This window comes from Odontesthes bonariensis, chromosome 19, assembly GCF_027942865.1.
Source record: "Odontesthes bonariensis isolate fOdoBon6 chromosome 19, fOdoBon6.hap1, whole genome shotgun sequence".
In the NCBI taxonomy this organism is placed as follows: domain Eukaryota; kingdom Metazoa; phylum Chordata; class Actinopteri; order Atheriniformes; family Atherinopsidae; genus Odontesthes; species Odontesthes bonariensis.
This window is the reverse complement of record NC_134524.1, coordinates 25,256,455-25,284,096: the sequence shown is the minus strand read 5'-3', so window position 1 is coordinate 25,284,096 and position 27,642 is coordinate 25,256,455. Positions and strand designations below refer to the sequence as shown.

General features: G+C 43.3%; 1 protein-coding gene across 1 annotated transcript; it reads left to right on the top strand.

Annotated features, from left to right (window-relative positions):
* The first annotated feature begins 412 nt into the window (after positions 1-412).
* LOC142369303 (uncharacterized) lies at positions 413-27,642 on the top strand. The gene is made up of 3 exons (XM_075451640.1): positions 413-600; positions 6,253-6,533; positions 26,715-27,642. The coding sequence occupies exons 2-3, from the start codon at positions 6,279-6,281 to the stop codon at positions 27,414-27,416; spliced, it is 957 nt and encodes a 318-aa protein (XP_075307755.1). The 5' UTR covers positions 413-600; positions 6,253-6,278; the 3' UTR covers positions 27,417-27,642.

Genomic DNA, 27,642 nt, shown 5'->3' with positions numbered 1-27,642 from the left:
GATATATTTATTTATCATATCTTCAAAGTAATTAAATATAAAATCCATTAGTATATATATTTATCTATAGATAAATATATAGATTTTCATTTCTTCTGAGATATATGTAGATATAGATATAATTCTTTCTGATAAATAGCTTCGGTCTATTGTGTTTTATCTTATATGTATAATGTATTATTTCTTCATTTTTTAAACTTAATCATACACAGAATAACATGTTGATTATGTTGATATTTCTACAGTCAGCTCAACACTACAGATATCTGTACAATGTTTTGTATGCCATGCTTTTTGTACATTTACATAGAAAAATACATTTTACTGAAAAAAACCCTCCTAAACCGGTCACATGGTACGGCCGGTTCGAAAGGCCTATGACGTCACCACATAGTCATTGACACGCGCCTCGGTACGAGCTTCACAAAATACATCCGAAGTGGACACGCGCTTCAGAGTCAAGACCCTGTTGGGAACATCACTACAGACAAATACGCACATTGAGAAACGGCCCATTACCCGACACACACTGCGAAGCCTCGGCTCATCTCGGCTCATCTCGGAACATCTGGTAGCATAGCAACAGAAAGCTGCATGCAGGTGAGTCCAGAAAAGAATGAATTTAGCGGTCAGACGTTAGCAGAAATGTCTTCAAAGTGCTCTGTGTCATTGGTTGGATTCCTGCTGCTGGACACGGGGAGTCAGAACATGCAGCAGAGAGTAAAAAGTTCAGATAACCTGGCTGCTATTCACAGTTAGCCCGGCATGCTAATGCTAAAGCTAATGCTAACAGTTAAAGCATTAAACCATCCCAGAAACACAACCTCAGCTATAGATTTCAATCAGATGGCCAAATAAGATGGAGCTTTATCCTTTTAGCTGTGTGTGAAACATACTTCTGGGCCCTTTTCTTCCTCTTTTCTAACCTTTTGGGGCATTTTTTGACCATCCTGTCATATTTCCCACTAAAGCTGCAGTTTTCTTAACTTCTTTCTGTAGTTTTGCTGAAATCTTTTGTGATTTAAAAAGTTTGATGATCAATGTCAAATGTAGAATGGTTCTTTCCAGACTTATCTGAGCATCATTTGGCTTTTTGATAGAAGTGTGCAGCCAAAACATGTGATTTGATGTGTTTAACGTACACAATATGCCATATTTCATGATTAGATCTTAAAATGGGACTTAATTATGCTCAATATACATCCTTTAATGACATGAAGAGTTTAAGTTAGCATTATTATAAAGACTTGTGGGTGATCCAGGAAAGAATCACAGGAGCAGTAGAAATCCAGTTCTCCTCAGTATCAGTGTGTGATTTCTGGAGATGCACCGATCAATCGGCCCTACCGATTTTTTTTTTTTTTTTTTTTTTTTTTTTTTTTTTTTTTTTAAAAGCCGGTTTTATATCCAATCGGTGACCGGCCGGTCACTGTCGTAATTTCCGGTTTTCGGCTGATCAAACTGACCCGCATGCGCGGTGCTAGCAGCTCAAAGCACCCAGAGCAAAACAGCTAAAAACTAGCAAGACTCAGGAAGAAAACATGTCACTGATTTGGACTTATTTCACTTTGTGCCAGGACGACCCAAAACACGCTGTTTGTAATGCTTGCAAGTCAAAAGTAAGCCGTGGAGGATCAACGCCAAAGACATTTGGAACAACAAACTTTGGAAACCGCTTATAGTGGTCACGGATATAGTAGGCTTGGGACAGAATCATTTCTATACAAATGCTGTTTAAATAATTTGTTTATAGTGATCAAGAAATCCGCTTATAATGTTCATTTTTGGCCATTTTATGAATGTCAACATGTGCAAAAATAATTTTAAAACTACGTGTAGCTATTTTATTTTTTACTCCCTTGATTCCTTTCTGGACGTCTGCTTCTGCCTCGCTAGCTAACGTAACAAGTTGACACCGGGCAGCAAGCGCGCGAATCATGGCTGGAAAAAGGAAGTCATGGAGGAGCATGTGTCCGAGGATGGGTGCTGGAGAGCGGATTGAATGAGCGTGTGACCGCTGGAAGCTCCAGGCTGGTTCTTGTAAAATGGGAGGCTGGTGGTTTTGCGCATGCGCCGAGCCAATTTTCTAAGTTTCGTTTTCACGCCAAGTAGCACAAATCGACAGAACACCGGCACGGAGGAGCATAGATCCGAGCAGGGGTGCTGAAAGGCGGATTGAATTCAAACTTTATTTTCAGACTTGTAAAAAAAAAAATGCACCGGTGGCACAGCAGAGAATAAGTTACGTACTGTATTTGAGTTAGCCTACAGTATGTCTGCGCACTGCGCAGTACTGTAATTAAACTTGCATGATAATAAAATTCAGTAAATGCTGAAGCTATTCATTTCGTTTCGTTTCATTTCAATTTTCTCATTGAAAAACGATACAAATGGTATTTAGATGATATTCTGCATAAAAAAACAAGTGAAATACCTGTAATACAAATTTGGTTTTAGTAATCAACCGCTTATAGTGTTCAAATTCGCTCTGGACCAACGTGATCACCATAAGCGGTACGCTTGGAAAAGAAGCACCTAGGTTTGTTAAGCAAAAATAAGCAGGACACTGCCGCTAAGAGGAGGGATGCAGCAGAGTCGCAGCAACCACAACAACCCTCCACCGTGGCTGCTATGTTCAACATCAACACTGAAAAGTCCATCGCCACCACTAGGAAAATAATGGAGTTCATGGCACTGATCGTCCACGGTACAAATGACCAAGTAGGCGGTACTTTTCTGACACAGCACTGCCAAATGTTGTCTGGGAGAAGGGTACTTGTATTAAATTTGGGAAAGGGTACTCAAGCCAAACAAATATAGTGTCTATTAAATGATTATAATTATTTCTTAGATTGAAAATCGGTATCGGAAAAAACGGTTATGGCAGGTCAGACCTCCTCTAAAACCGGAAATCGGTATCGGCCAAGAATTTTGCAATCGGTGCATCTCTAATGATTTCTCAGATTTACACTCAGAAGCCCATTAAAAGACAGTCTGACTGTCCTCTTCAGAAGTCTCTCATGAAAGCTTCATTATTCACTTTCCTTTACATATTCAATATTTTCTGTTATCCATGAATCAACAAGGACTGAGCACATGATAAAAAGGTTCTGGAAATGAGAACCTGTTTAGAAACGGAGAGAATCTGAACCTCAGTCTTTGGGATGATATTGGGTCTAGGGTTGCCAACCGTCCCTTGAAAAACGGAATCGTCCCGTATTTAGAAACAACAGCACCTGTCCCGTATTGAGCTGAAAAGGGACGCACTTTGTCCCGTATTACTGTGAGAGTCTAAAAATAGTCAGTATCATGCCAATGGAAAAGAATAACGGGGCTTTATATGAAAATGTGCGGTAAACTTGTTCCCAAACCCTGTCCTGCTCTGTGACCAATGAGCTGACAGCATATTCACACCCGAGAATAAGCTGTCAGCTCATTGGTCGAGGAGTTAATGTTGCTCGCGGAGAAGATGGCGGAAGACAACAAGGCAGCAGCATGGGTGAAAGTAAGCAGACACTGCTTTAAGCAATGGTTAACAAAGTACTCAACTCCAGTACTTGAGTTAAAGTATTGATACTCATGGTCAAATCTTAGTCAACTACAAGTTCAAAATTTTGCTCAAGTTAAAATACTGAAGAACTTACTTTTAAAAATACTTAAGTATTCAAAAGTACAAAGTACGTTTTCTAATATCAGTACATTGCTGTATTGTTTTCTGAATGTTTTTACAGAACCATGTAACCCTCTGAAAGCACTTAATGTAGACTTTTTGCACCACTCTGCTATAAAATAACAAACTACAGGGCAGCTCTGAGCTAACAGAGCAATAGTGGTGTTCATTCATTCATTGATCTTAAAGTATCGGTGAAATAAAGACAGATAATGCCTTATTTAGAGGCTGTATTGTCTCTGCCCTGTTATATGGAAATAAGCCGGTCTCCAGTGATCTAAATATCTTCCGAAGGACGCCGACTTTCACCAAACTGTCATCGGTGAGTAGATGAAGGTATTTTATGCCAGAAATAAGGTCCAGGTTTTAAAAAAACTTCTCCTTTAAAGGGACACTATGTAATATATTAAGTCATTCATTAGCTCAAATCAACATATTAATTCATAAATTAGTCCTCATTGGTGTAAATTTATCTCTGTCAAAAATCTCACTTATCCTCCTGAGTGAAGAATAACTTGTCTGTATCTACATAGAGCGGGCAAGCTCTATGGAGGCTGCCATGTCCTTCCGGTCTATGAAAAACGACAAAAATTAAGTCATTTTGACTTCACGTTTAGACGGTGGTAAATGATGGTCTTATGCATGCCATGAAGTAGTAATATTATTTTTTAACCTCTTACTACACCCAGCGGGGTTGGGGGTGTGGGGGAATGGTAATACATATATATATATATACACATATATGTGTCTAACACCGTAAGAATGCTCAGCCTAAACAGCATGGTCTGCTAGGTCGGGTAGCTAAGGAGCTAACTCCTAGCAAAATAATGTGTATACATCACTTCAACCTGGTCCCGTTAAAGCGATGACCTAGCGTCATTTCCACCATGACATCCAGCCAAATACCCCATCAGAAGCATCTTTAGCAATGGTCAACACTGGTCAAGATAGGGCTATCCACCGAATGGCTTATTACTGGCGCTAATGCTAAATAGATTTTATCTCATAAATTATCCCACTAATAATGCATTGATTGTTACCAAACTTCTGCCGTAGTACACATAGGCTCTTAACTCACAAAACGAGGCATTAGAAAGTTTGTAAGTTTACCGGGAGTTTATTTAAAAGAACACTTTCCAGACAGCAACAGTGCTGCTAACGCTGCGTCGACGTCACTTCCGGTAACTCCCGGAATATGACTAATTGCATTGCTTGCACACCAAAGGCTATGTCAACTTCTGTTAACTGACATGTTATCTGTCATCTGTATTTATAGTGTTATTGTATGTGTGTTTTGTAATCCTTTGTACTGTGTGTCTTGATGTCTTTTTGTTTGTATGGACATTGAGTCTGAAAGTATAGCTTCTTGAATCTTGACACATGCAGCCTGCCATAGTTCAAGAAGTTGCAGCGCACATTTGAAAACGCGAGGCGCTAGAGAGCAAATTCATTCGACTTTGCAAAATAGAATTGCACCACTAGATGGGGGAAGAAATTACATAATGTCCCTTTAAGAAAGATACTTATTTTATTCAGTTGATTTTGTATTAAAGTGAATTCCTGAATAATAATTTGTTTTCCATGTGTTCATGTCACTCAAAAAATATGCATCTAATTCAATTCCGGTTCGAGTTAGATAGTTAAAATATCGTTTCATTCACAAAAAAAGGGGCTAAAAAATTCATCAGGCCAGGAAGAGAGAAGGCAATCGGGTCGGCCGGCCCTTCTAATGAGGGGTCCCTTATTTATTTTTCAGGGAGTTGGCAACCCTAATTGGGACCCTTTCCTCAAACAGGATCATTGTCTTAATGTAGTAAAATGATTTAAAGGCCTACAGAAAGCTGACACTACACCCAATACATAATGATAATACATACACAGAGGAATAATAATGATCATTGGACTCTACACCAAAACATTTCATAAACGCATCAAATTTGCGATTTTGAATTTGCCGCTTGGAAATCCTTCCTGGAATTCCAAACTGGGGGCGGGGCTTCCGTGTGACGTCACAGGTGCCATGGGTTTTCCTGGCTGCCGCTATTAGTATGCTTGTTGAGTGGTGAAGGCAATACAACGTTGGGTTCAGTGCAGTTTTTATTGCGAGTAGATGTACGAAGTGCTGTGGGTGCGTGTGTTGCCCTCAGCAGCTCACACCACCGGGGACAGAGGAAGCAGAGAGACCTGCGGTTTTGTGTCTGTGTCTCCCTGTCCGCCTGCCTCCTCTGGTGAAATCAGCCGGAGCGCATCCCGCCATGGCCTTTAAGTTGATGGTGTTCCACTGACTCAGATGAGATTTATGGGATATTGCACACAGTGGGTGTCGGTCAACAGAGTTGCTATTATAAAAAAAAAATTCTGAATTTGATCAAAAAGCTACAAATATTTTGAACTGTGACCTTAGTGGGTCTTTAAAGAAGCATTTTAAAGTTCACATTTAAATAAAAAGCACAGTAATGAGTTTAATGGAATGTGACTGGATGGTTAAAAACTGTGCAGAAAGGTTATCAAGAGAAGAAGAAAAGTGGGTGTGGTTTAACACGCTGCACGCCACAGCTGGATCTTATCGTATGTGCTGACAGTTGCAGAGTCCATCAGTCGGACCAGAATGGAGCTGAAGCAGGAGCTGAAGCAGGAGCTGAAGCAGGAGCTGAAGCAGGAGCAGAACCAGGAGCAGGAGCTGGAGCAGGAGCTGGAGCAGGAGCTGGAGCAGGAGCTGGAGCAGGAGCTGGAGCAGGAGCTGGAGCTGAAGCAGGAGCTGAAGCAGGAGCAGAACCAGGGGCAGAACCAGGAGCAGAACCAGGAGCAGAACCCCTCCACCAGTAACAGAGCCGGCTCATCCTCTGGGTCCACCGGGCCGCAGGTCAGTGTGGAGGAGGTTTTTATTTTATTTCTTATTTATTTGGTTAGGACTCTGCACATTAATCAACATATCAGCAAAGCATCCATGTAAATATGCCGGAGTTAGCACAGCTGCTAAATTTCATCCGTTGTCCTCAGGCAGGTATCATAAACACATACAGACAATACACCATGACAAAAAAACTAAAGAACAAACAAAGAATCACATCAAAGTTAAAGGGATAGTTCGCCTCTCCTGACATGAAGCTGTGTGACATCTTATACAGTGGAAACCGCTTATAGTGGTCACGGATATAGTAATCAACCGCTTATATGGATCAAAAGGCTTGGGACGGAATCATTTCTATACAAATGCTGTTTAAATAATTCGTTTATAGTGATCAAGAAATCCGCTTATAATGTTCATTTTTGGCCTTTTTATGAATGTAAACATGTGCAAAAATAATTTTAAAACTACGTGTAGCTATTTTATTTTTTACTTCCTTGATTCCTTTCTGGACGTCTGCTTCTGCCTCGCTAGCTAACGTAACGAGTTGACACCGGGCAGCAAGCGCCCGAATCATGGCTGGAAAAAGGAAGTCATGGAGGAGCATATGTCCGAGGATGGGTGCTGGAGAGCGGATTGAATGCGCGTGTGGCCGCTGGAAGCTCCAGGCTGGTTCTTGTAAGATGGGAGGCCGGTGTTCATTCGATTTCTCCTACTTGTCGAGAATTGCTACTTTGTGGTTTTGCGCATGCGCCAAGCCGATTTTCTAAGTTTCGTTTTCACGCCAAGTACTGTAGCACAAATCGACAGAACACCGGCACGGAGGAGCATGGATCCGAGCAGGGGTGCTGAAAGGCGGATTGAATTCAAACTTTATTTTCTGACTTGTAAGAAAAAAAATGCACCGGCGGCACAACAGAGAATAAGTAACGTACTGTATTTGAGTTAGCCTACAGTATGTCTGCGCACTGCGCAGTACTGTAATTAAATTTGCATGATAATAAATTCAGTAAATGCTGAAGCTATCCGTTTCATTTCATTTTTCTCATTGAAAAACGATACAAATGGCATTTAGATGATATTCTCCATAAAAAAATAAGTGAAATACTTGTACTGTAATACAAATTCGGTTATAGTAATCAACCGCTTATAGTGTTCAAATTGGCTCTGGACCAACGTGATCACTATAGGCGGTTTCCACTGTATCATCAACATCATTTATGAACATCTTCTTACCCCCTGCTGCGTCCTGTGAGCAGTGTTCCAGCCTCGTTTTGGTGTTGATGAAAGTAGTCCGGCTAGTTTGCTAGGGTCCCGAAAATAAAGCGTTTTACTTCTCAAAACAATATGCGTTCAAAAGAGTAATACATTTGCATCACAAAATCCTCCCTCCAGAAAAAGTCAGAGCTCACATCGCTTGGCCCTATTTTCTCTCCCTTTGTATCACTGCCTGCTGTGTAAACCGTGCAGACCGAAGTGCAGCCCGAGCACTCCCCTGCTTCCGAGCAGCAAACACCATAACAGCTGCGGCTATCGCTAGGTGGCTGTTAGCATTGATATGAAGGGAGGCAGAAATAGTGGACGTCATTGAGGGATACTCCATCATACTTATCTGCCTTCCCTCTAATTTTTCATGTGTCTGGGCAAACACACCAGCTCCCTGAGCACATTGAGGAGCACTGTGAGCAGCATCAGATGTGCACGCTGCGGCCACGCACCTGCATCACAACTGTTCAACACCTTGGATCATAGCCAGTTACATGGCTTATTAAAAGAATCAAATCACAGCAGCAATTTTCATTGGTTTACTTTTTATTAGTGATGCTCCAATCAGCATTTTTTGGACCAATCACCAAAATCATGATCTGCCCGATTGTCGATCACGGAAGGAATCTGACATTTCCATGCCTTTCATATAGCAGAGAGTGCACCATTTATAGAAATTAAACCGCCAGAGGTAGCTGGGGACATGTAGAACAAGAATCTGGTTTGCAGAGAACATTTTGATTTGGTTCTAAATAAAGTTTTTAAATCTGACTATGCAGAAATGAGTTTGATTCTGAATATGCTTCAATAATTTTGTTCTATCATTTTGTTTTAATCATTAAAAAGAATGTAGTTAAAAAACAACCAAGTAATGACAGGTGTATGTATTCCAACAAATGAAAAATCAACTTTGATATAGATTTCTGAGTTTACGGGGTGCACTTGAATGCACCATAAATCCGCTCACACGCTTTACCGTACGACGCGATGTAAACGGGCACTCGATTTTCAAGTGTAGCTAGCGCGACCGTGCCTCTCCGAACCGCAGATGGCGTGACCGCAGTAAGTTTCACATCTTTCTGACACACTTTGAAGAAATTCCAGACAGGAGAGGTCATGTTGTCGACATGCACTGTAGAGGTTTTGCCTGTTCGGTTCTGTACACACGTCATGTACCACATTAGAAAGTGGTCGCTAGTAATTTATGTCAAAAAAAAAAAAAAAAAGCTAGTAATTTACGTCACGTGATCGGTTTTTTGATCGGCATATTTTTCCGATCGCTGATCAGGTTATTTTTGGGCATTATCGGCCGATCATGATCGGCAGCCGATCGATCGGAGCATCAATACTTTTAATATAAGCGATTTAGCCCACTTAACACATTGACTCCCAAGTCACGTAAAACTATGTTTTTACTGCCCATGCGTTGGCTCCCACATGGTAAAAATACGTTTTTACAGGTTTTTTTTTTTTATGGATTCGGAATCTATACATTCTAATGCACATTCTGTGTGATTTTTGTAATTATGTGATGAACAGAACTGACATAGATGACAGTCAAAAACTAGTGTCATCATTCAATTCATTTTCATTTTTATTTATATAGCGCCAAATATAACAAATGTCATCTCAAGGCACTTAGATAGAAAGTCCAATTCAAGCCAATTGGAATTCAGTTAATTAATAATAATCATAATTCATAAAATAATCCAATTCATTCATATAGAGCCAATTCAAAAACAATTTCCTAGCTAAGAAAACCAACAGATTTTACTGAAAACTTTTTGTTTTTCGGTCCAATCTCCCGGCCAGAGCGTGCCTGAGGCGACTGTGGAGAGAAACGACTCCCTTTTAACAGGAAGAAACCCCTGGCAGAACCAGACTCAGGAAGGGTGGCCATCCGCCTCGACCAGCTGGGGTTTGAGAAGACAGAAAGGGGGGGAAGGGGGCCGCGGCTGCGGCGGCACTGTAACACCATTCAAAGGATATCTGTTGGAACAGGGAAACACGAGTTAATGACCACAATAATATCACATATACATAAAGAGAGTAAAGTGAGGAAAGGTGTGACAGATGAGGCCCCCCAGCAGTCTAGGCCTATAGCAGCTTAACTATGGGATGTTTCAGGATTACCTGAGCCATCCCTATTCAAGGTAAACACAAGAAACTTGTGCTAACGAAAAACTAAATAATAAAATAAAGGACCAGACCCAGTGAGTAATTCCCTATACTCCCTATATAGATCTGCTCCTCACACCGCAACAACCATCTTTTTACAGCCACAAGCTACCTCAGCCTCTCACCAACTGCACACCAGTCACAGCGGGGTGGGGATTCAAACCCTGGTTCGGGTAGGGGGAGAAATAAAAGAGGCAAGATAAGCGGGAATGGGATTCAAACCCTGGTTCGGGAAGGGGGTAATGAAAGTATAGAGGGTGCCAGAGGTGGAGGCAGAACAAGACACACTAGCAGACACACTATCAGATTCAACAGACCTAACTATAAGCTTTATAAAAAAGGAAAGTTTTAAGCCTGGTCTTAAAAGTGGAAAGGGTGTCTGCTTCCCGGACATTTACTGGCAGCTTATTCCACAATAGTGGGGCCTGATAACTGAAGGCTCTGCCTCCCATTCTACTTTTAGAAACTCTGGGAACCTCAAGTAAACCTGCAGTTTGGGAACGAAGTGCTCTGTTAGGAAAATATCTTACAATGAGATCTTTAAGATATGATGGAGCTCGGTCATTAAGAGCTTTATATGTAAGGAGAAGAATCTTAAATTCTATTCTGAATTTAACAGGGAGCCAATGAAGAGAAGCTAAAACTGGAGAAATATGATCTCTCCTGTTAGTTCTCATCAAAACTCTGGCTGCAGCATTTTGGATCAACTGAAGGCTTTTCAGAAAATATGTGGGACAGCCCAATAATAAAGAATTACAGTAGTCCAATCTTGAAGTAACAAATGCATGAATTAGTTTTTCTGCATCACTCTGAGACAAGATGTTCCTGATTTCAACAATATTACGAAGGTGAAAGAAGGCAGTCCTAGAAACCTGTTTTATATGCAAGTCAAATGATAAGTTCTGGTCAAAAATAACTCCAAGGTTCCTCACTGTAGAACTAGAAGCCAAGGAAATACCATCTAGAGTAACTATATGCTAGACAATTTCTCCCTGAAACGCTCAGGTCCAAAGATAATGACTTCAGTTTTGTCTGAATTTAGAAGCAGACAGTTCTGAGTCATCCAGGTCTTTATGTCTTTAAGACATGCTTGTAGTCTGACCAACCTATTGGGTTCATCTGGTTTTATAGATAAGTACAGCTGAGTATCATCAGCAAAGCAATGGAAATGTATGCCATGCTGTCTAATAATGTTACCTAATGGAAGCATGTATAAAGTGAAAAGAATCGGTCCAAGCACAGAACCCTGGGGAACTCCATGACTTACTCTGTTCTTGTAAATGAAGAATCTTCCTCACACACCAAACTGAAATCTATCAGATAAATATGACTTAAACCAGCCTAATGCAGTTCCTTTAATCCCAATAACATGTTCAAGTCTGTGTAATAAGAAACTGTGATCGACCGTATCAAATGCAGCACTGAGATCCAACAGGACAAGCACAGACACAAGTCCGCTATCAGAGGCTAAGAGGAGATCATTGGTAACTTTCAGCAGTGCAGTTTCTGTGCTATGATGCACTCTGAATCCTGACTGAAACTCTTCTGTGTAAGTGATCAAAAAGCTGAGCTGCAACTATTTTTTCAAGAACTTTAGACATAAAAGGGAGATTGGATATAGGTCTATAATGAGCCAACACTTCTGAATCAAGAGTAGATTTTTTTTAAGTAAAGGTTTAATTACAGCAACCTTAAAAGTCTGAGGTACATATCCTGTCAACAAAGACAGATTGATCAAATCCAATATGGAAGTGTCAATTAATGGGAAAACCTCCTTGAACAGTCTGGTTGGGATTGGGTCTAAAACACAAGTTGATGGTTTAGAAGAGACTGTTGCTGTTGTTAGGTCAGACAGATCAACTGGGCAGAAGCTGTCTAAATACAAATCAGGTTCTAAAGATACTACTAAAGCTGCTGTACTTGATGATACATCACTGATAATAGTGGGAAGGACTCCATCAATCTTCTCTCTGATAGAAACAATTTTATTACTAAAGAAGCTCATGAAATCATCACTGCTGAGAGTTAAAGGAATAACTGGCTCAGCAGAGCTCGGACTCTTAGTCAGACTGGCTACAGTGCTGAAAAGAAACCTGGGATTATTCTTTTTCTCATCTATCTATGATGAATAATAAGCAGTTCTAGCTTTACGAAGGGCTTTCTTATACATTGTTAAACTATCTTTCCAGACTAACTGAGACTCTTCTAAATTAGAGGAATGCCACTGTCTCTCCAGCTTTCTTGCAGTCTGCTTTAAAGCACACAGCTGTGAATTATACCAAGGAGCCAACCTCTTCTGACTGATTACCTTCCTTTTCAGAGGGGCAACATTGTCCAGTGCTGTACGCATTGAAACTATAGTGCTGTCAACAAGAGAGTCAAGTGTTGCTGGAGTAAAGTTTAGGAAGTCGTCCTCTGTCATAGCTGCACATGGCAGTGAAGAAAAGGATGATGGAATTAATTCTTTAAATCTGGTTACAGCATCCTCTGATAGACACCTTCTATACGTAAATTTCTTCTCAGAAACTGTATAGTCAAGTAATGTAAACTCAAAAGTTATCAGAAAATGGTCAGATAAGACAGGGTTATGAGGGAACACTGTTAACTCTTCACTCTCAATGCCATAAGTCAGAACAAGATCAAGGGTGTGATTAAGGCAGTGAGTCGGTCTGTGAACACTCTGAGAAAATCCAATAGAGTCCAATATAGAATTAAAGTTCATATTAGGCTGTCATTTTCAACATCTACATGAATATTAAAGTCACCCACTACAATGACTTTATCTGTACTCAGCACTAACTGGGATAAAAACTCTGAGAATTCAGACAGAAACTCAGAATAAGGGCCAGGTGGACAATACACAACAACAAACACAAGAGGTTTCTGGGATTTCCACTTTGCGTGGGAAAAACTGAGAATCAGATATTCAAAAGAGCTCAAACTAATCTTGGGTCTGGGACTGATGAGTAACCCTGATCTGAAAATAGCTGCCACTCCTCCTCCTCTGCCTGTGGTTCGAGGAACGTGAACATTTAAACAGTCAGAGGGAGTTGCTTCATTAATGCTAACATGATCCTCCTGCTGCAGCCAGGTTTCTGTAAGACAAAATATATCAATATGATGATCACAAATCAACTCAACTGTTTTAATAATTTTTTTTTGCACAAGAGGATTTGCTCCCTTTGTGTTAATCGATTGGGTGGGTAGCAGCAGGTGGGAAGCTGCTGGAATGCATTTGCTATAGCCGCTGGTGTCTCTAATGCCACGTTTCTGACTATGGAGCTGCCAATTACCAGGGTTTTTTCCTCAGCGGGTGTGTCGCTGAGTGGGGAAAATCTGTTAGAAGCGTGGACAAGTCGATGGTGAACAACGGGCTTGACTTTAGAGCTATGCCTCTTCCTGACAGTCACCCTGACAGTCACCCAGCCACGATGTAATCCTGGCTGCTCAGGTTCTGCTAGGGGGAGGCTAATTGAGCTAGACACGCTAGGTGGCTCCACACTGGCAAAAGGGGCCTGGCTCGCTATCGGTTGATTTTAAACAGTGCAGAGCCGAGCTTCGAATTCAGATAACCTCGCCTCCAAAACTACAAAAAGACTACATTTGTTACATGTACCATTATCGCTAAAGGAGGCAGAGGAATAACTAAACATCTGACACACGGAGCAGGTGAAAGCAGGAGAAGGAGGAAGAGAACTGGTAGCCATGCTACGTTAGAGAACCAGACACACCGTTAAAACAAAGCGTCACATCATCTGGACATTTTGATCATTACGCCAATGGCTTTGCGTCAACTCAAGAACAATTTTGATAACGCTGCATTGCAGCAAAATTCTCTGTTTCTAAATTATGTTACATACACCATATGTGTTCTATATACCATTGTAATCAGGAGAACCAGAGCTACAAAAGGATATAAATTTCAGCATATAGTTTGATTGAGTAATGAAATATCTTGACAAAAAAAAGTAAGTACTTGTACTAAAATCTGTCAAAAAAATGTAAATTCCAGACAGAAATCCCTTTTTGACATATTTCTGTACTAGATAGACAAAAATATAGAGTGTATCAAATAATCAGAATTTTGTGTGCTGCATAAATGTATAAAGTTTATGTGGCTAGGACATACTGTTCAGAAGATATGATACATTTAGTTATGGGAGCAAAATACAGTTATATCAATTTAGAATGTTGCGAGGATTCTTTTACTGACATAAATATTACCATTAGAGAGAACTAGCTATGCACTGGAAGTTAATACAAAAATACAACAAAATCTGGTGCAATAAACCATTTCTTTATTAATTCTTGTTTGTAAAGAATGTATTTGAGTATTTGGATTGAAACAGGACAATTTGGATGTATGCAAAAGTAGTGATGAATACTCTAGGTCATCTGCTGGTTCCGGATGAAAGCTAGAAGGGAAGCAGTCAAGGACACTGGTGATCATACAATCATAAAAAAACAACTAATCATGGTAGCTCACTCAGACAGCACACACCACTTTTGAGCACATTTGTTGGACACATATTACTCATGTACCAAAAATATTTACAGTATACAACTTGCACAATGATTCACATTGGACTAGAGGTGCACCGAAATTAAAATTTGTGGCCGAAACCGAATAATAATTAATCACTTGGCCGAATACCGAAACCGAGTATTACAGTTCAGTTAAGTAATCAAAAGTTAGATATTTCACCATTTTTAAATATTGCTTAACTCTACGTCTTACAATAAATGTTTAGACATGTTTTTCAAAGAAAATAAATGTTTATTTGAAATCTTCAAAAGTTATTACTAATAACTATAACTATAACTAATAACTAGAGATGAGTTTCATTAATTCCCATTTTCAATTCATTCTGGGTTTTTTTTCCATTCATTTCATACAACAACAAAAAAGACAACATATTATAAAACTTTTATAATATGTTGTATTTTTTGTTGTCAGAGCTCCATATAGCAGTCGTGAAGCTAATGTAAGGTAGATCGCTGCCTTTGGCCAAGAGCTCGTGCACACAACTGGCGATGCTGTTGTACAGCTCTGGCAAGCAAACATCGGCAAAGTTGCATCAGCTAGGTAAGGTGTAGCGGGGCTCGATATGTTGAATTAGTCTCCGAAACCCCACATCCTCCACATCACTGAATGGTTGGTCATCTAAAGCCATGTATTCCATTACCCTCTCAGTAATTCCCTTTGCTTTGACACTGTCCTTTGTGAATTTCCTGATCTTTTCAAAGATGTCAGCCACTGATGGAGTTGTGCAAGCTGTTTTAGCGGTATTAGCTTTCCTCTTGATCTCCCTCGCGTACTCCTCATTTTGAAGGATGGTTGGACTTCAAATGATTGATCAGACCTGACGTGCTGAAAGTTTTAGCGTTGAGACCCCCTCTAGACACTTTAGTCTTACACTCCTCACAAACCGCAAATCTATTCTCGCCCTCATGAACTTTGAAATATTTCCACACCAACGACATTTTTAAGGATGCGCCAGTTTGTAGCTCACTCGCTTGTTCGCCCCTAGCTTAGTTCCCGCGGTTCTGTCATTGTATGTAAGGTAGGTGTGATTGTGTGTTTGAGAGGGAGAGAGAGCTGTCTGTTTTACGTGTCACTCAGTCACTGCACGTTGTCTGCTTGGATAATTTTGCTTCACCACTATTCGGCCTCCGATTCGGCCACTCATTTGGTTATCGGCCAAAAGCCGAATGTGTTTTTTTTTTTTTTTTAGTTTTCGGCCGAATATTTTCGGTTGAATATTATTCGGTGCACCTCTACATAGGACTATAGGCCTACATAATCATATTTATAAATTAGGCAAAGTAAACACAAACATTGTCCATTCATGAAGTGTGCATTTAGATGGTGTGTAGGCTTCCAGTAAAGTGGCCCTTTTTTCCTCCACATAAATTAAGATTTGTATAGTCATGCGTATGAAAAAGAATTACAGTATATAAAATCTACCATATGAGCCTATACAAAACTTACAAAAAGATTCACAGGGACTACACAATGCTTATATGGCACATAGGCCTTACAGTATAAAATCAAATGTATAATAAGGCATAGTAAACATTAGCATAACCCTTCATGGAATGTGTAGAGAGCTACTTAGAGGACACAGCTACTATGAAAGTGGCCCATTTCGGTTATTATTTTCCTTCTAAATTTTTTAACATGTAAGATTTGTATAGCCATGTAGTTTTAGTATTTTTCGAATGGGATACCACAACAATGTAATCAAAGTTTGGACATTACATCTCTTCTGAATAATTTGTGAGAACAAAGAAAATAACGTCATAGCTTGGACCTCTTGAACAGAAAAGCACAAGATGTGCTGATACATCTAATGAGCTCAATCGGGGCTTCAGAGATACCACGGTTCCTTTACATATATAATTCATGAAAAATATTCATTTTCCTGAGGTAAATAAGTGAGCGGGCCGGGAGTAGCGTCAGAATCTTGACTGAGGTACTGACTGACAGATTGAATGAATGAATCGCTACCAGTAGTAAATAGACCATTTATACTCGGTCAAAACCTTTTCAAACACAATTACATACTAGAGGAGGGAATGGGCCACATACTGGAACAAAAAACAACGAGATCCCTTCAAACTTCACCGGAGTTAGCTAGCCAAAAGTTAGCTAGCTTATTAGCTAAAGTTGTTATGATACGTAGCTGTCACTTGACTTACCTTGCTTCAGAATCACTCCGACACAACTCCTCGTCCAAGGCCAACTCCTCATCACTGGACATACCACCGGTTTCGCTGTCAATGTCGCTGTCAGCATTATTTTCAGTCATCATTTGTACCACTTCATCCCGAGTGTGGCGAACGCGCTTGCAAGGTGGAGCAGCCATCATAAAAAGTGAACGGAATGTCAATACGGCTGAGCGCAGCTGGACATTCGCAGCTAATTGAAGGATTGAAGGCAGTACTTTTAACATGACAGATAAACCTACCCAGGGGCGTCTGTAGCTTGAGCAAACATTCGGGGCTGTAGCCCAGACATGAAAATAATTTTTAACGGGGGTCAGGGGGTTTTTCCCCCGGGATTTTTTTTAAAAAAAAGGGGGTGTTAAAATGAAAATTTAACACAGTTCATGACCAGCTGCTTAACATGTTGAATGCCGAGCTGTGAATGTTGGCATTCATGTTTTGATAAAATGCCGAGATCCATATATCCCAATGCTGACATTGTGTCTTTGTTAGCCTAATGCACAAGAGAGAGAGCGAGCGATTCTGTTGTCAAGAACCTGGGAGCTAATGTGCGCTGTTATCACTTAAGCACTTCGTGGATACTACTGAAACGTGAAGATTGTGACGACGTGACAAATTTGTTTTGTTTAGATCAACCACTCTCAGAGATCGCATGAAACACCGATGACGGTGTCTTAGCTCTGTGTTTTGGTAACTCAGCTTGACCGTCGGAGCACAGTCCACTAGAGTATGGCAACCCGACCGAAGCCCGACGGGCCCGGTCGGAACCCGACGGGCCTGGTCGGACTCGGACAAAAAATTAGAATGTCTTGTCGGACTCTGGTCGGGCTCGAAAGCAAGCAGACATCGTGAAAATTATAAACAGCCAGAGGACAGTTTTCAGTTCATTGCAAACATCAGTTTTTGTGATGAACATAAATAATTGAATATGCATAAATGAAAATGTTGGTAGGCTACTCGTGCCTCATGCCGTGCAGCATGCATCTGTGTGCATCTGTGGTGTGTGCATGAGCGAGTTGCCAGTGGCAACGTTTGAACGCCGACTCTCCGAACCAGCCGATTCAGAATCAGCACGGAAGATGCTGTGAGCCAACCTACCTTGTTTTCTTAATAATAGCCAAAGTATCAGTTGCCAGTGAAAGCGCGGTCTTTTAATATATGTTGTAGTATGCCTTCTAAGCTTTCTTGAAGTTTAATCACTGCATTCGCCAAGGAATGCATTGCAGCATGGGCTAGCAAGAAGAGCACAATATGGTAACAAACTTTGGAGGAAAGCAGCACCAAGAAGATATGATGCACACTCAGACGCTACGAAGAAAACAAGGTAGGGGCATAGAGGTTTAATTTAATCATTATGTCCGCCGTGGCATCATTTTGATATCATGTCATGTCCTTCGCATAGGGTTTTATTGTTGTCACTTTTACCATCGTAACACTACAGGTATGTCTCTGGCTAGTCTGGCTTTCGAAAGAATGCGCACATTTCACGGTATGCAAACCTTTTGATCTGGTGGTAATTTATGACAGGGCTGCTGTAGTGATTTCTAACTTTGTAACTCAGTAATATGTTATTGAATTGACTACTGGTCTTGCTGATATTTTACAGTAGCCTATCTTCGCTCCATGTTGGTTTGCATTTAGCTCTGGTTAGCATAGTTGGGCTACTGTTCTGGTCACTCGAGTTTCTATTGTTTTATTAGTCAACTTCTTTCTCTCTCTGTATTGAGTTTAATGGTTGTTTATTCTGGTCGAAGAGTGCTTGTGCATTTGTTATGGTGCACCGCCATTAATGTGTATGTTTTATAATGGATTATGGTGGATAATGGTGCGCTGTCACCAATGTGTATTTACTGATTAGGGTGCGCCGTCTTGCGTTGGTCACTGGTCTCGGGCTTCGGGCGGGCTCGGACACAAATATTTTAATTAATGTCGGGCTCGGGTCGGATTTGAGCACTTTTCTGTCGGTTGCGGGCCGGGCTCGGACAGAAAAATCCGGCCCGATCCAGGCTCTACAGTCCACTGACAGTAGCTAACAACGCGCTGGGGCAGCCTTCAAAACAAAGCCCAAACGTAGCCTGTATTACATTACTGTTGATTGGCATTTAGCAACATAATACTTTACTGCACTACTACTAAACAGTTAGATTTCCCACATACCTTTGAAAAGTGGTCACCGCAGACACGAGCATTTGCAAATTCAGCTCCTCCAGTCTGTAAACGTGGGTTAACTATCCACTTTTTGCGGCGTTGTTCTGTGAGTTTTTTTTCCATTTCTCACCTCTATGGGCGATTACCTTCGGTACCCGATAGTAACCCTTTCCCTTCTCTCGGTTAGACCGATTGCTACATCCAAAAACGGCACAAAACTGAGGTATTTTGGGCAAAAAGTGGCAGACAAAACACAGTGTTTTCAATGGGCTCCAGCTCAGGCTGCCCACCACCTGGGTAGAAAAATACGGAAGTGACGTCAAGTGAAACCCTCCTATTAAAGGCACAATGTGCGATTTTTATGTCATTTTGAAGTGTATTGCATACAAAAAACACCTATACATACCATAAGAGTGTGCAGAAATAATCCTACTGGCATGTCCTAACCAAAGTTTATACGCAGCATAGCTGAGTTTTACTGCAGAATTAGCAGGCTAACTGATAGCGCCGGACCGGCAGTTTTTCTGGCCAGGAGGTGGCGATATAGAGTAAAATCAACCTCCGTTCAACCCCAGGCAGGAGAAGAAATCGCTGGTCTGGCGCTGGCGCTAGGTAAAAGGTAAGTATATTTTCTTGCAATTCATATGTCCTCTAAAAAAAGTGAGGTGGCCTAGCTAGTTGACAAGCCAGTCTATTGAATGATCAAAAGCTATTCATTTGATGCTTTTCACGAACCTGCGATTGAAACGCTCTCAGTAGGCGTAACGCTCTCAGCCTCCACTTGTCTCACTGCCCCCTTTCCCCTGAAAAAATTCCTGATGTCCATCTTAGGCTATTACTTTCAATGTCACCCTCAGACAAAATGGCAAACCAATGTAGAATAAACCCCTTCTGCATGATGGGAAACCTTTATTTGTTATTTTCGCGACAAAATGAATCAACACATGTCCATATTTGGGCATGTCAGAATCCTGCGGTCTGAGCTGGTTACAAAGTTGCATGATGACAGCAGCGCCGCGGTAGTCTATCACCGCTCAAAGTGTGGTCCCGTGACGGAGCTCTCCTTCTTTTTCTTCTTCTTCGTTCTTCTTCTTATTATTATTATACATATTTTTCTTTATGTCAGTCCAGAGAGATTTGGGGCTGAAGCCCCGAATGACCAGGTCTCTCGACGCGCATGAACCTACCAATCACAACTAAGCATTTCCAAGTCTTTCTCTTTTGATTGGTTAGGCTGTAGTAATGTCAGTCAAACATTTTTTTTATTGGCAGATGTATATTTTGTTGCCATAACAACCACAACGCCATCGTTCCCCAGTGAACGATATTTCAATGCGCCGTCTCCAAAGGGTTAAACAGCCCCCGTCCCATTCCAAGTTTCTTGGTGAGTTCTTCCGACACTAAACTGGTGTTGTCTCCTGGATCGAGTAATGCATACGTGACAGAACTGATGCTGCTAGCCTTGCTTGTAACCACAACAGGAACAATAGGTACGCAAACCTTACCATTTCCAGCTCCAGCAAATCCACAAGTGACATTAGGTGATCTGGTAGGTTGTTTGTTGGGTAGTTTTACTGTCATCAGTGGGGTCCTGACTTGCTGTAGTATTCTGTTTGCTCGTGTGGTTAGGCTGCAACCATTTGTTATGTTTCTGTCCGCAGCCAGGCACATTACGTACCCAATAGGGTGTGCAGACCTCAGTGTTGTGCCCCATCATGAAAGAGTTTTGGCACAGGTTTTTCTCCTGAACGAACACGAGGCGATCTGGCACAGTTAGTGAGCGGAAAGGTGGACATGGGTTCAAGAAGTGGCGCTCTAAGCACTTCAGACACTTTAGATTAGCTGGTTACTTGGTACGTGTAGACTTGTTCTCCTGAACAGCAGCTGCCTTAACACCTGTGGGGTAGTTTTGAAAATGTTTTTTGAACCCCTTTGTAGTCAATGTAAAATTGTTTGGTTTCTCCTGTTTCTTATAGCTAACTAACCCACCAAAGACTGGATCAGACCTCTTTTCAGCCTATGTCTCTACGAAGCTGACAACGTCGTCAAGTTTTGGAAGATGTTCTTCTTTTGTAATTTCATAGTTCTTATGTAACCATTTGGGCCTGAGGTCTGATGGTAGCTTGCCAATGATCTCAACCAATGTGCGGTGAAAGTAGCTTGAATACAGTGAAAGAGATGGATTTTTATGCCTGCCAAATTTTTCTTCCCAAATGTGTGTCTTAAAAGTGACTTTAGCATAGGGCTGCGGACTGAAAAACACAATGGGACTACAGCCTGAAGTCTTACCCATTCCCACTTCAAATTTGACTGTAATACAACAAGAAATTCAACAATTTGAAAAGTTCAATATACAGTCATGATCTTGGGCTCTAATGAAAGGTTACACTTTGGACTGTCTAATCCCACATCCAAATTATCTGTCAGTATTACTGAGTAACTGAAGCACAAACACATTTTGTCTATAACCAGAGCTTTTTGCATACAATAAAAGTCCAAAAAAATAGATTGTTCTAAATGCAATTACTTTATATATATATATATATATATATATAAGTAATGACAAACAACACTGAACACTATTTACAATTTTTATTGACATCATTTGTTGTTGGCAACATGCCAATCATTATAGCAGTCTCTGCCTGGCACAAAGCACAGGGGCACATCCCACGTGGCACACTTCACGGGAGTCTTGGCCTGCTTCGCCCAGCTGTGCTGTGCCCTGATATGTGCACAGGTCTGTGGTGACTGGCTACAAATGGTGCAGCTTCAGCAGTGGTGGTAGACCCTGCCTCTGCCAACTCCAAGGCTAAGGTCTCCCTGAATGCCTTCTGGTGCATTGGAACCTCACCTCTCCTTCTGGCGTGTTCTTTAAATTTGTATTTTGTACAGTTTTTTCCAAGGATAGGACCTTGGAAAAAAGCTTTACTGATGAGAATGCTGCTGAATGATAACGCTGAGTCACAATTTCCTTCGGTAACAATAAAGTATCTAACTGTCTATCTATGAGTACATCCATCCATCCATCCATTATCTTCTGCTTTTCCGGGGGTCGGGTCACGGGGGCAGCAGCCTAAGCAGAGAAACCCAGACGTCCCTGTCCCCGGCCACTTCCTGCAGCTCTTTTGGGGGGGACCCCGAGGCGTTCCCAGGCCAGCCGAGAGACAAAGTCTCTCCAACGTGTCCTGGGTCTTCCCCGGGGCCTCCTCCCAGTGGGACGGGCCCGGAACACCTCACCAGGGAGGCATCCAGGAGGGATCCTAACCAGATGCCCGAGCCACCTCATCTGACTCCTCTGGATGCGGAGGAGCAGCGGTTCTACTCCGAGCCCCTCCCGGATGACCGAGCTTCTCACCCTATCTCTAAGGGAGAGCCCAGACACCCTGCGGAGGAAACTCATTTCGGCCGCTTGTATTCACAATCTCGTTCTTTCGGTCACTACCCACAGCTCGTGACCATAGGTGAGGGTAGGAACGTAGACTGACCGGTAAATTGAGAGCTTCGCCTTCTGGCTCAGCTCCTTCTTCACCACGACGGGCCGGTGCAGAGCCCGCATCACAGCAGACGCCGCACCGATCCGCCTGTCAACCTCCTTCTCCATTCGTCCCTCACTCGTGAACAAGACCCCGAGATACTTGAACTCCTCCACTTGGGGAAGGATCTCATTCCCGACCCGGAGAGAGCATTCCACCCTTTTCCGGCCGAAGACCATGGTCTCGGATTTGGAGGTGCTGATTCTCATCCCAGCCGCTTCACACTCGGCTGCGAACCGCTCCAGTGAGAGTTGAAGGTCACGGCCCGACGACACCAACAGAACCGCATCGACCCGATTCTGAGGTCGCCAAACCGGACCCCATCAACGCCCTGGCTGCGCCTAGAAATTCTGTCCATAAAAATGATGAACAGAATCGGTGAAAAAGGGCAGCCCTGACGGAGTCCAACCCTCACAGGAAACATGTCCGACCTACTGCCGGCAATGCGGACCAAACTCTGACACCGGTCATACAGAGACCGAACAGCCCAAATCAAGGAGTCCGGCACTCCATACTCCCGGAGCACCCCCACAAGAGTCCCCGAGGGACACGGTTGAGCGCCTTCTCCAAGTACACAAAACAGATGTAGACCGGTTGGGCGAACTCCCATGCATCCTCCAGGATCCTGCCGAGGGTGTAGAGCTGGTCCACTGTTCCACGGCCAGGACGAAAACCACACTGCACCTCCTGAATCCGAGATTCCACTATCCGGCGGATCCTCCTCTCCAGTACCCCCGACCTTACCAGGGAGGCTGAGGAGTGTGATCCCCCTATAGTTGGAACACACCCTCCAGCCCCCCGTTTTAAAGAGGGGGACCACCCCGATCTGCCAGTCCAGAGGCACTGCCGCCGATGTCCACGCGATGCTGCAGAGGCGTGTCAACCAAGACAGCCCTACAACATCCAGAGCCTTGAGGAACTCAGGACGGACCTCATCCACCCCCGGGGCCTTGCCACGAGGAGCTTTTTTAACCACCTCGGCAACCTCAGCCCCAGAAATGGGAGGCCCCGCGTCCGAGCTCCCCAACTCTGCTTCCTCATCGGAAGGCATGTCGGTAGGATTGAGAAGGCCCTCGAAGTCTTCCCCCCACCAACTCACGACGTCCCTAGTTGAAGTCAGCAGAGCCCCGCCCTTACCATACACGGCGTTGATGGTGCACCACTCCCCCCCCCGAGCCACCGGATGGTGGACCAGAATCTCCTCGAGGCCGTCCGGAAGTCGTTCTCCATGGCCTTTCCCGAACCCCTCCCAAGCCCGAGTTTTTGCCTCAGCAACCGCCGAGGCCGCGTTCCGCTTGGCCTGTCGGTACCCATCAGCTGCTTCCAGAGTCCCACTGGCCAAAAGGGCCCAATAGGACTCCTTCTTCAGCTTGACGGCTTCCCTCACCACTGGGGGTGGTTTGGGGGTTGCCGCCACGACAGGCAACGACCACCTTACGGCCACAGCTCCGGTCGGCCGCCTCAACAATGGAGGCACGGAACATGGCCCATTCGGGCTCAATGTCCCCCACCTCCCCCGGGACATGGCTGAAGCTCTGCCGGAGGTGCGAGTTGAAACTCCTCCTTACAGGGGATTCTGCCAGCCGTTCCCAACAGACCCTCACAATACGTTTGGGCCTGCCAGGTCTGACCGGCTTCCTCCCCCACCAGCGGAGCCAATACACCACCAGGAGGTGATAAGTTGACAGCTCCACCCCTCTCTTCACCCGAGTGTCCAGGACATACGGCCGCAAAGTCGATCATCGAGCTGCGGCCCAGGGTGTCCTGGTGCCAAGTGCACATATGGACGTTCTGGACAGTTCTGGGCGTTCCTCCCAATCACGCCCCTCCAGGCCTCACTGTCATTGCCCACGTGAGCATTGAAGTCCCCCATCAGGACGAGGGAGTCTCCCGGAGGAGCACTCTCTAGTGCCTCCTCCAGGGACTCCAAAAAGGGTGGGTACTCTGAACTGCTGTTCGGTGCATAAGCACAAACAACAGTCAGGACCCGTCCCCCCACCCTAAGGCGGAGGGAGGCTACCCTCTCGTCTACCGGGGTAAACCCCAATGTACAGGCGCACAGCCGGGGGACAATAAGTATGCCCACAATTGCTCTATGCCTCTCACCGCGGGCAACTCAAGAGTGGAAGAGAGTCCAACCCCTCTCGAGGAGGCTGGTTCCGGAGCCCAAGCCATGCGTCGAGGTGAGTCTAACTATATCCAGCCGGAACCGCTCAGCCTCGTGCACCAGCTCAGGCTCCTTCCCCAGCACAGAGGTGACGTTCCACGTCCCAAGAGCCAGCTTCAGTAGCCGAGGATCAGACCGCCAAGGTCTCCGCCTTCGGCTGCCACCCAGCTCACACTGACCCGACCCCCATGGCCCCTCCCACGGGTGGTGAGCCTGTCAGAAGGGGGACCCGTGTAGTTTCTTTGGGCTGTGCCCGACCGAGCCCCACGGGCACAGACCCGGCCACCAGGCGCTCGCCGGCGGGCCCCACCCCTGGGCCTGGCTCCAGGGGGAGGCCCCGGTGACCCACGTCCGGGCGAAGGTACACGTTCTCCAAAAATCTTCTTCATCATGGGGGTTTTATGAGCTGTTCTTTGTCTGGTCCCTCATCTAGGATCTGTTTGCCATGGGTGACCCTACCAGGGGCTTAAAGCCCCAGACAACATAGCTCCCCGACTCATCGGGGCACGCAAACCCCCCCACCACGGTAAGGTGACAGCTCATGGGGGGGCTATGAGTACAATAATATTAAATAAAATAACAATAAAATGTAAATAATACTTATTTGTCAAGAGTAACGTTTCCGTCGTCAGAAAATGCTTCTCCTTCTTCAGAGTCAATGAACGACACATCACTGTCTTCCTCTGACACATACTCGTCAGAAGCATCACTGTCCCGCCGTAGACAAACCTCCAAGGCTTCCTCCATAGTGTATTTAGTTTTCCAAGTCCGTTTAGCCATTTTGTAGACACAAGAAGACGAATAACTGCAGAATGTGCAGAAAATGTGCGGAAAAATATGCTTCCGACAGAAATTCTGAAAGTTAGCCGCCGCAGACTTTGTGTCTTTGCGGGCGAAATACTTGTTGTAGACTAACTATTTTACTGGAGTACATTAATTGGACCATTGCCAACGTGACAGGACTGTTTTTATTGGAATTGTATCTTTTCTTAGAATACTGTGAGGCTTTATAGGTGACTTTGATACTTTTATGTTTTTGCGACTGGTTTTACACAAGTGTTAACTGTGTCCACACTTCTGATTGTATCCTGGATACATCATTGGAATCACAAGACCCTTAGGTTTCCAACGGTATATAACATATGTAGGTACATATAAAGGCGGGCTGAGGAAAACCCCAGATTTGCGCTGAAGTGTGCAACGTGACATAAAAACTTAAGGGGTTAATAAATGTTCCATTTGCTCAGTTTGTGTTTTTCCTGGTTAAAAACAGCAAAGTGTTTCCTGGTTTAATCTCCTCTCTCTGAGCTGCAGATCCAGATGTGCTTAGACTCAACATGTGCTGCAGGCTGAATGATCTGCTGGAAGAAAATCAGTGGGCAGATTGTTGTGCTGGGACGTTTTCTGGCTCTCAGTCTGCAGATTTGAGAGGTTCAGGAGCTAATCTTCATTATTTGTGTTTAAAGTCTCTGGGTTACATGAATTGAACCTAGTGGTGGTAATATTCTGGGTCTTTAATGGTTAGATGACAGGTTTGTAGAGTTGTTTTAACAAAGAGAAACAAAGGTTAAGTTAAAACGGACTGTGTTTCCCTGATGGCTGTTGAGCTGAATGGCTGCAGACCTCTGAGTTGTAAGCTGGAACAGACGGTTAGTATAAAGAATGTCATGTATTACCACCACTGTTGCTTTTATTCCTTTAAACCAGTGGGCATCAACCTTTTTCAGCCCAACCTCTACATGGTGTTTAAGTGAACAACTTGAACAAGACTCTGGTTCATTCCATCCAAAACTATTTCCCAAATTGGGATTACTAAAGTATCTATCTATCTATCTATCTATCTATCTATCTATCTATCATTTAGAAATATTGTAGCTCAAGTTCCTTTTCAGAGTTTCATCATGACAAAAATAATTGGTAAAAGAGCAAAAAGCAAGAGTTTACTGCTTAAAAAGCTGAACGTGTGCAGAACACATCAGAGCACAGTGCTGATAGCTGAGGGCACTTATAAACGCACCCTCAGCGTTCACGTTTGATCTGAAATATTGAGACCTGTGTGGCTCGGTCTGTCCAGGTCCAGTTAGAATATGTTGGTTAGCGTAGGTTAGCTTAAAGAAATCTTTTGTGTGAACTTCAAAAGGATCTAAGTCTTCTTCCTCTCTGTCATTGCAGAAACATGGAGCCCAAGAGGGATCCAGATGGCACTGCTGTAAGGACTGTGGGAAAGTTATTAAACGATCAAATCTGAGGTATCATCAGAGGCTTCATACTGGAGAGAAGCCATACAGCTGTGGTCAGTGTGGGGCAGCTTTCACTCAATTAGCAAGTCTAAAGACACACCAACGTATTCACACAGGAGAGAAACCATACAGCTGTGGTCAGTGTGGGGCAGCTTTCACTACAGTAGCTAGTCTAAAGACACACCAGCGTATTCACACAGGAGAGAAACCATACAGCTGTGGTCAGTGTGGGGCAGCTTTCACTCAATTATCTCATCTAAAGAGACACCAACGTATTCACTCAGGAGAGAAGCCATTCAGCTGTGGTCAGTGTGGGGCATCTTTCACTCAATTAGGTAGTCTAAAGACACACCAACGTATTCACACAGGAGAGAAACCTTTCAGCTGTGGTCAGTGTGGGGCAGCTTTCACTCAATTAGGTCATCTAAAGACACACCAACGTATTCACACAGGAGAGAAACCTTTCAGCTGTGGTCAGTGTGGGGCAGCTTTCACTCAATCATCTGATCTACAGAAACACCAACGTATTCACACTGGAGTGAAACCTTTCAGCTGTGGTCAGTGTGGGGCAGCTTTCACTAGATTAGATAGTCTAAAGAAACACCAACGTCGTCGTCACACTGCAGAGAAATGATTGGCTTAAATCAACAACAGTTTTTACGGCAGATAAGTAAACATTCAACTGGCAGCAGCAACAGGAACTACCAATCAGAAGCCTTGCCTTTGTTCAGATTAAAAATCTTCTTTGTGGATTACCACCTTCTCTTGTCAGGACTTTAGTTCTGAATGTTCTGTGGGGAGCACATGTTTGAAGAACCATTGAAAGTGCTTTATAATTTGTTTGGATTGCTTTAACTGGG

Coding starts and splice junctions, on each gene's coding strand:
- LOC142369303 (XM_075451640.1), top strand. CDS start 6,279: ATGGAGCTGAAGCAGGAGCTGAAGCAGGAGCTGAAGCAGGAGCTGAAG. Junction 6,534..26,714: donor CTGGGTCCACCGGGCCGCAG/GTCAGTGTGGAG, acceptor CTGTCATTGCAG/AAACATGGAGCCCAAGAGGG.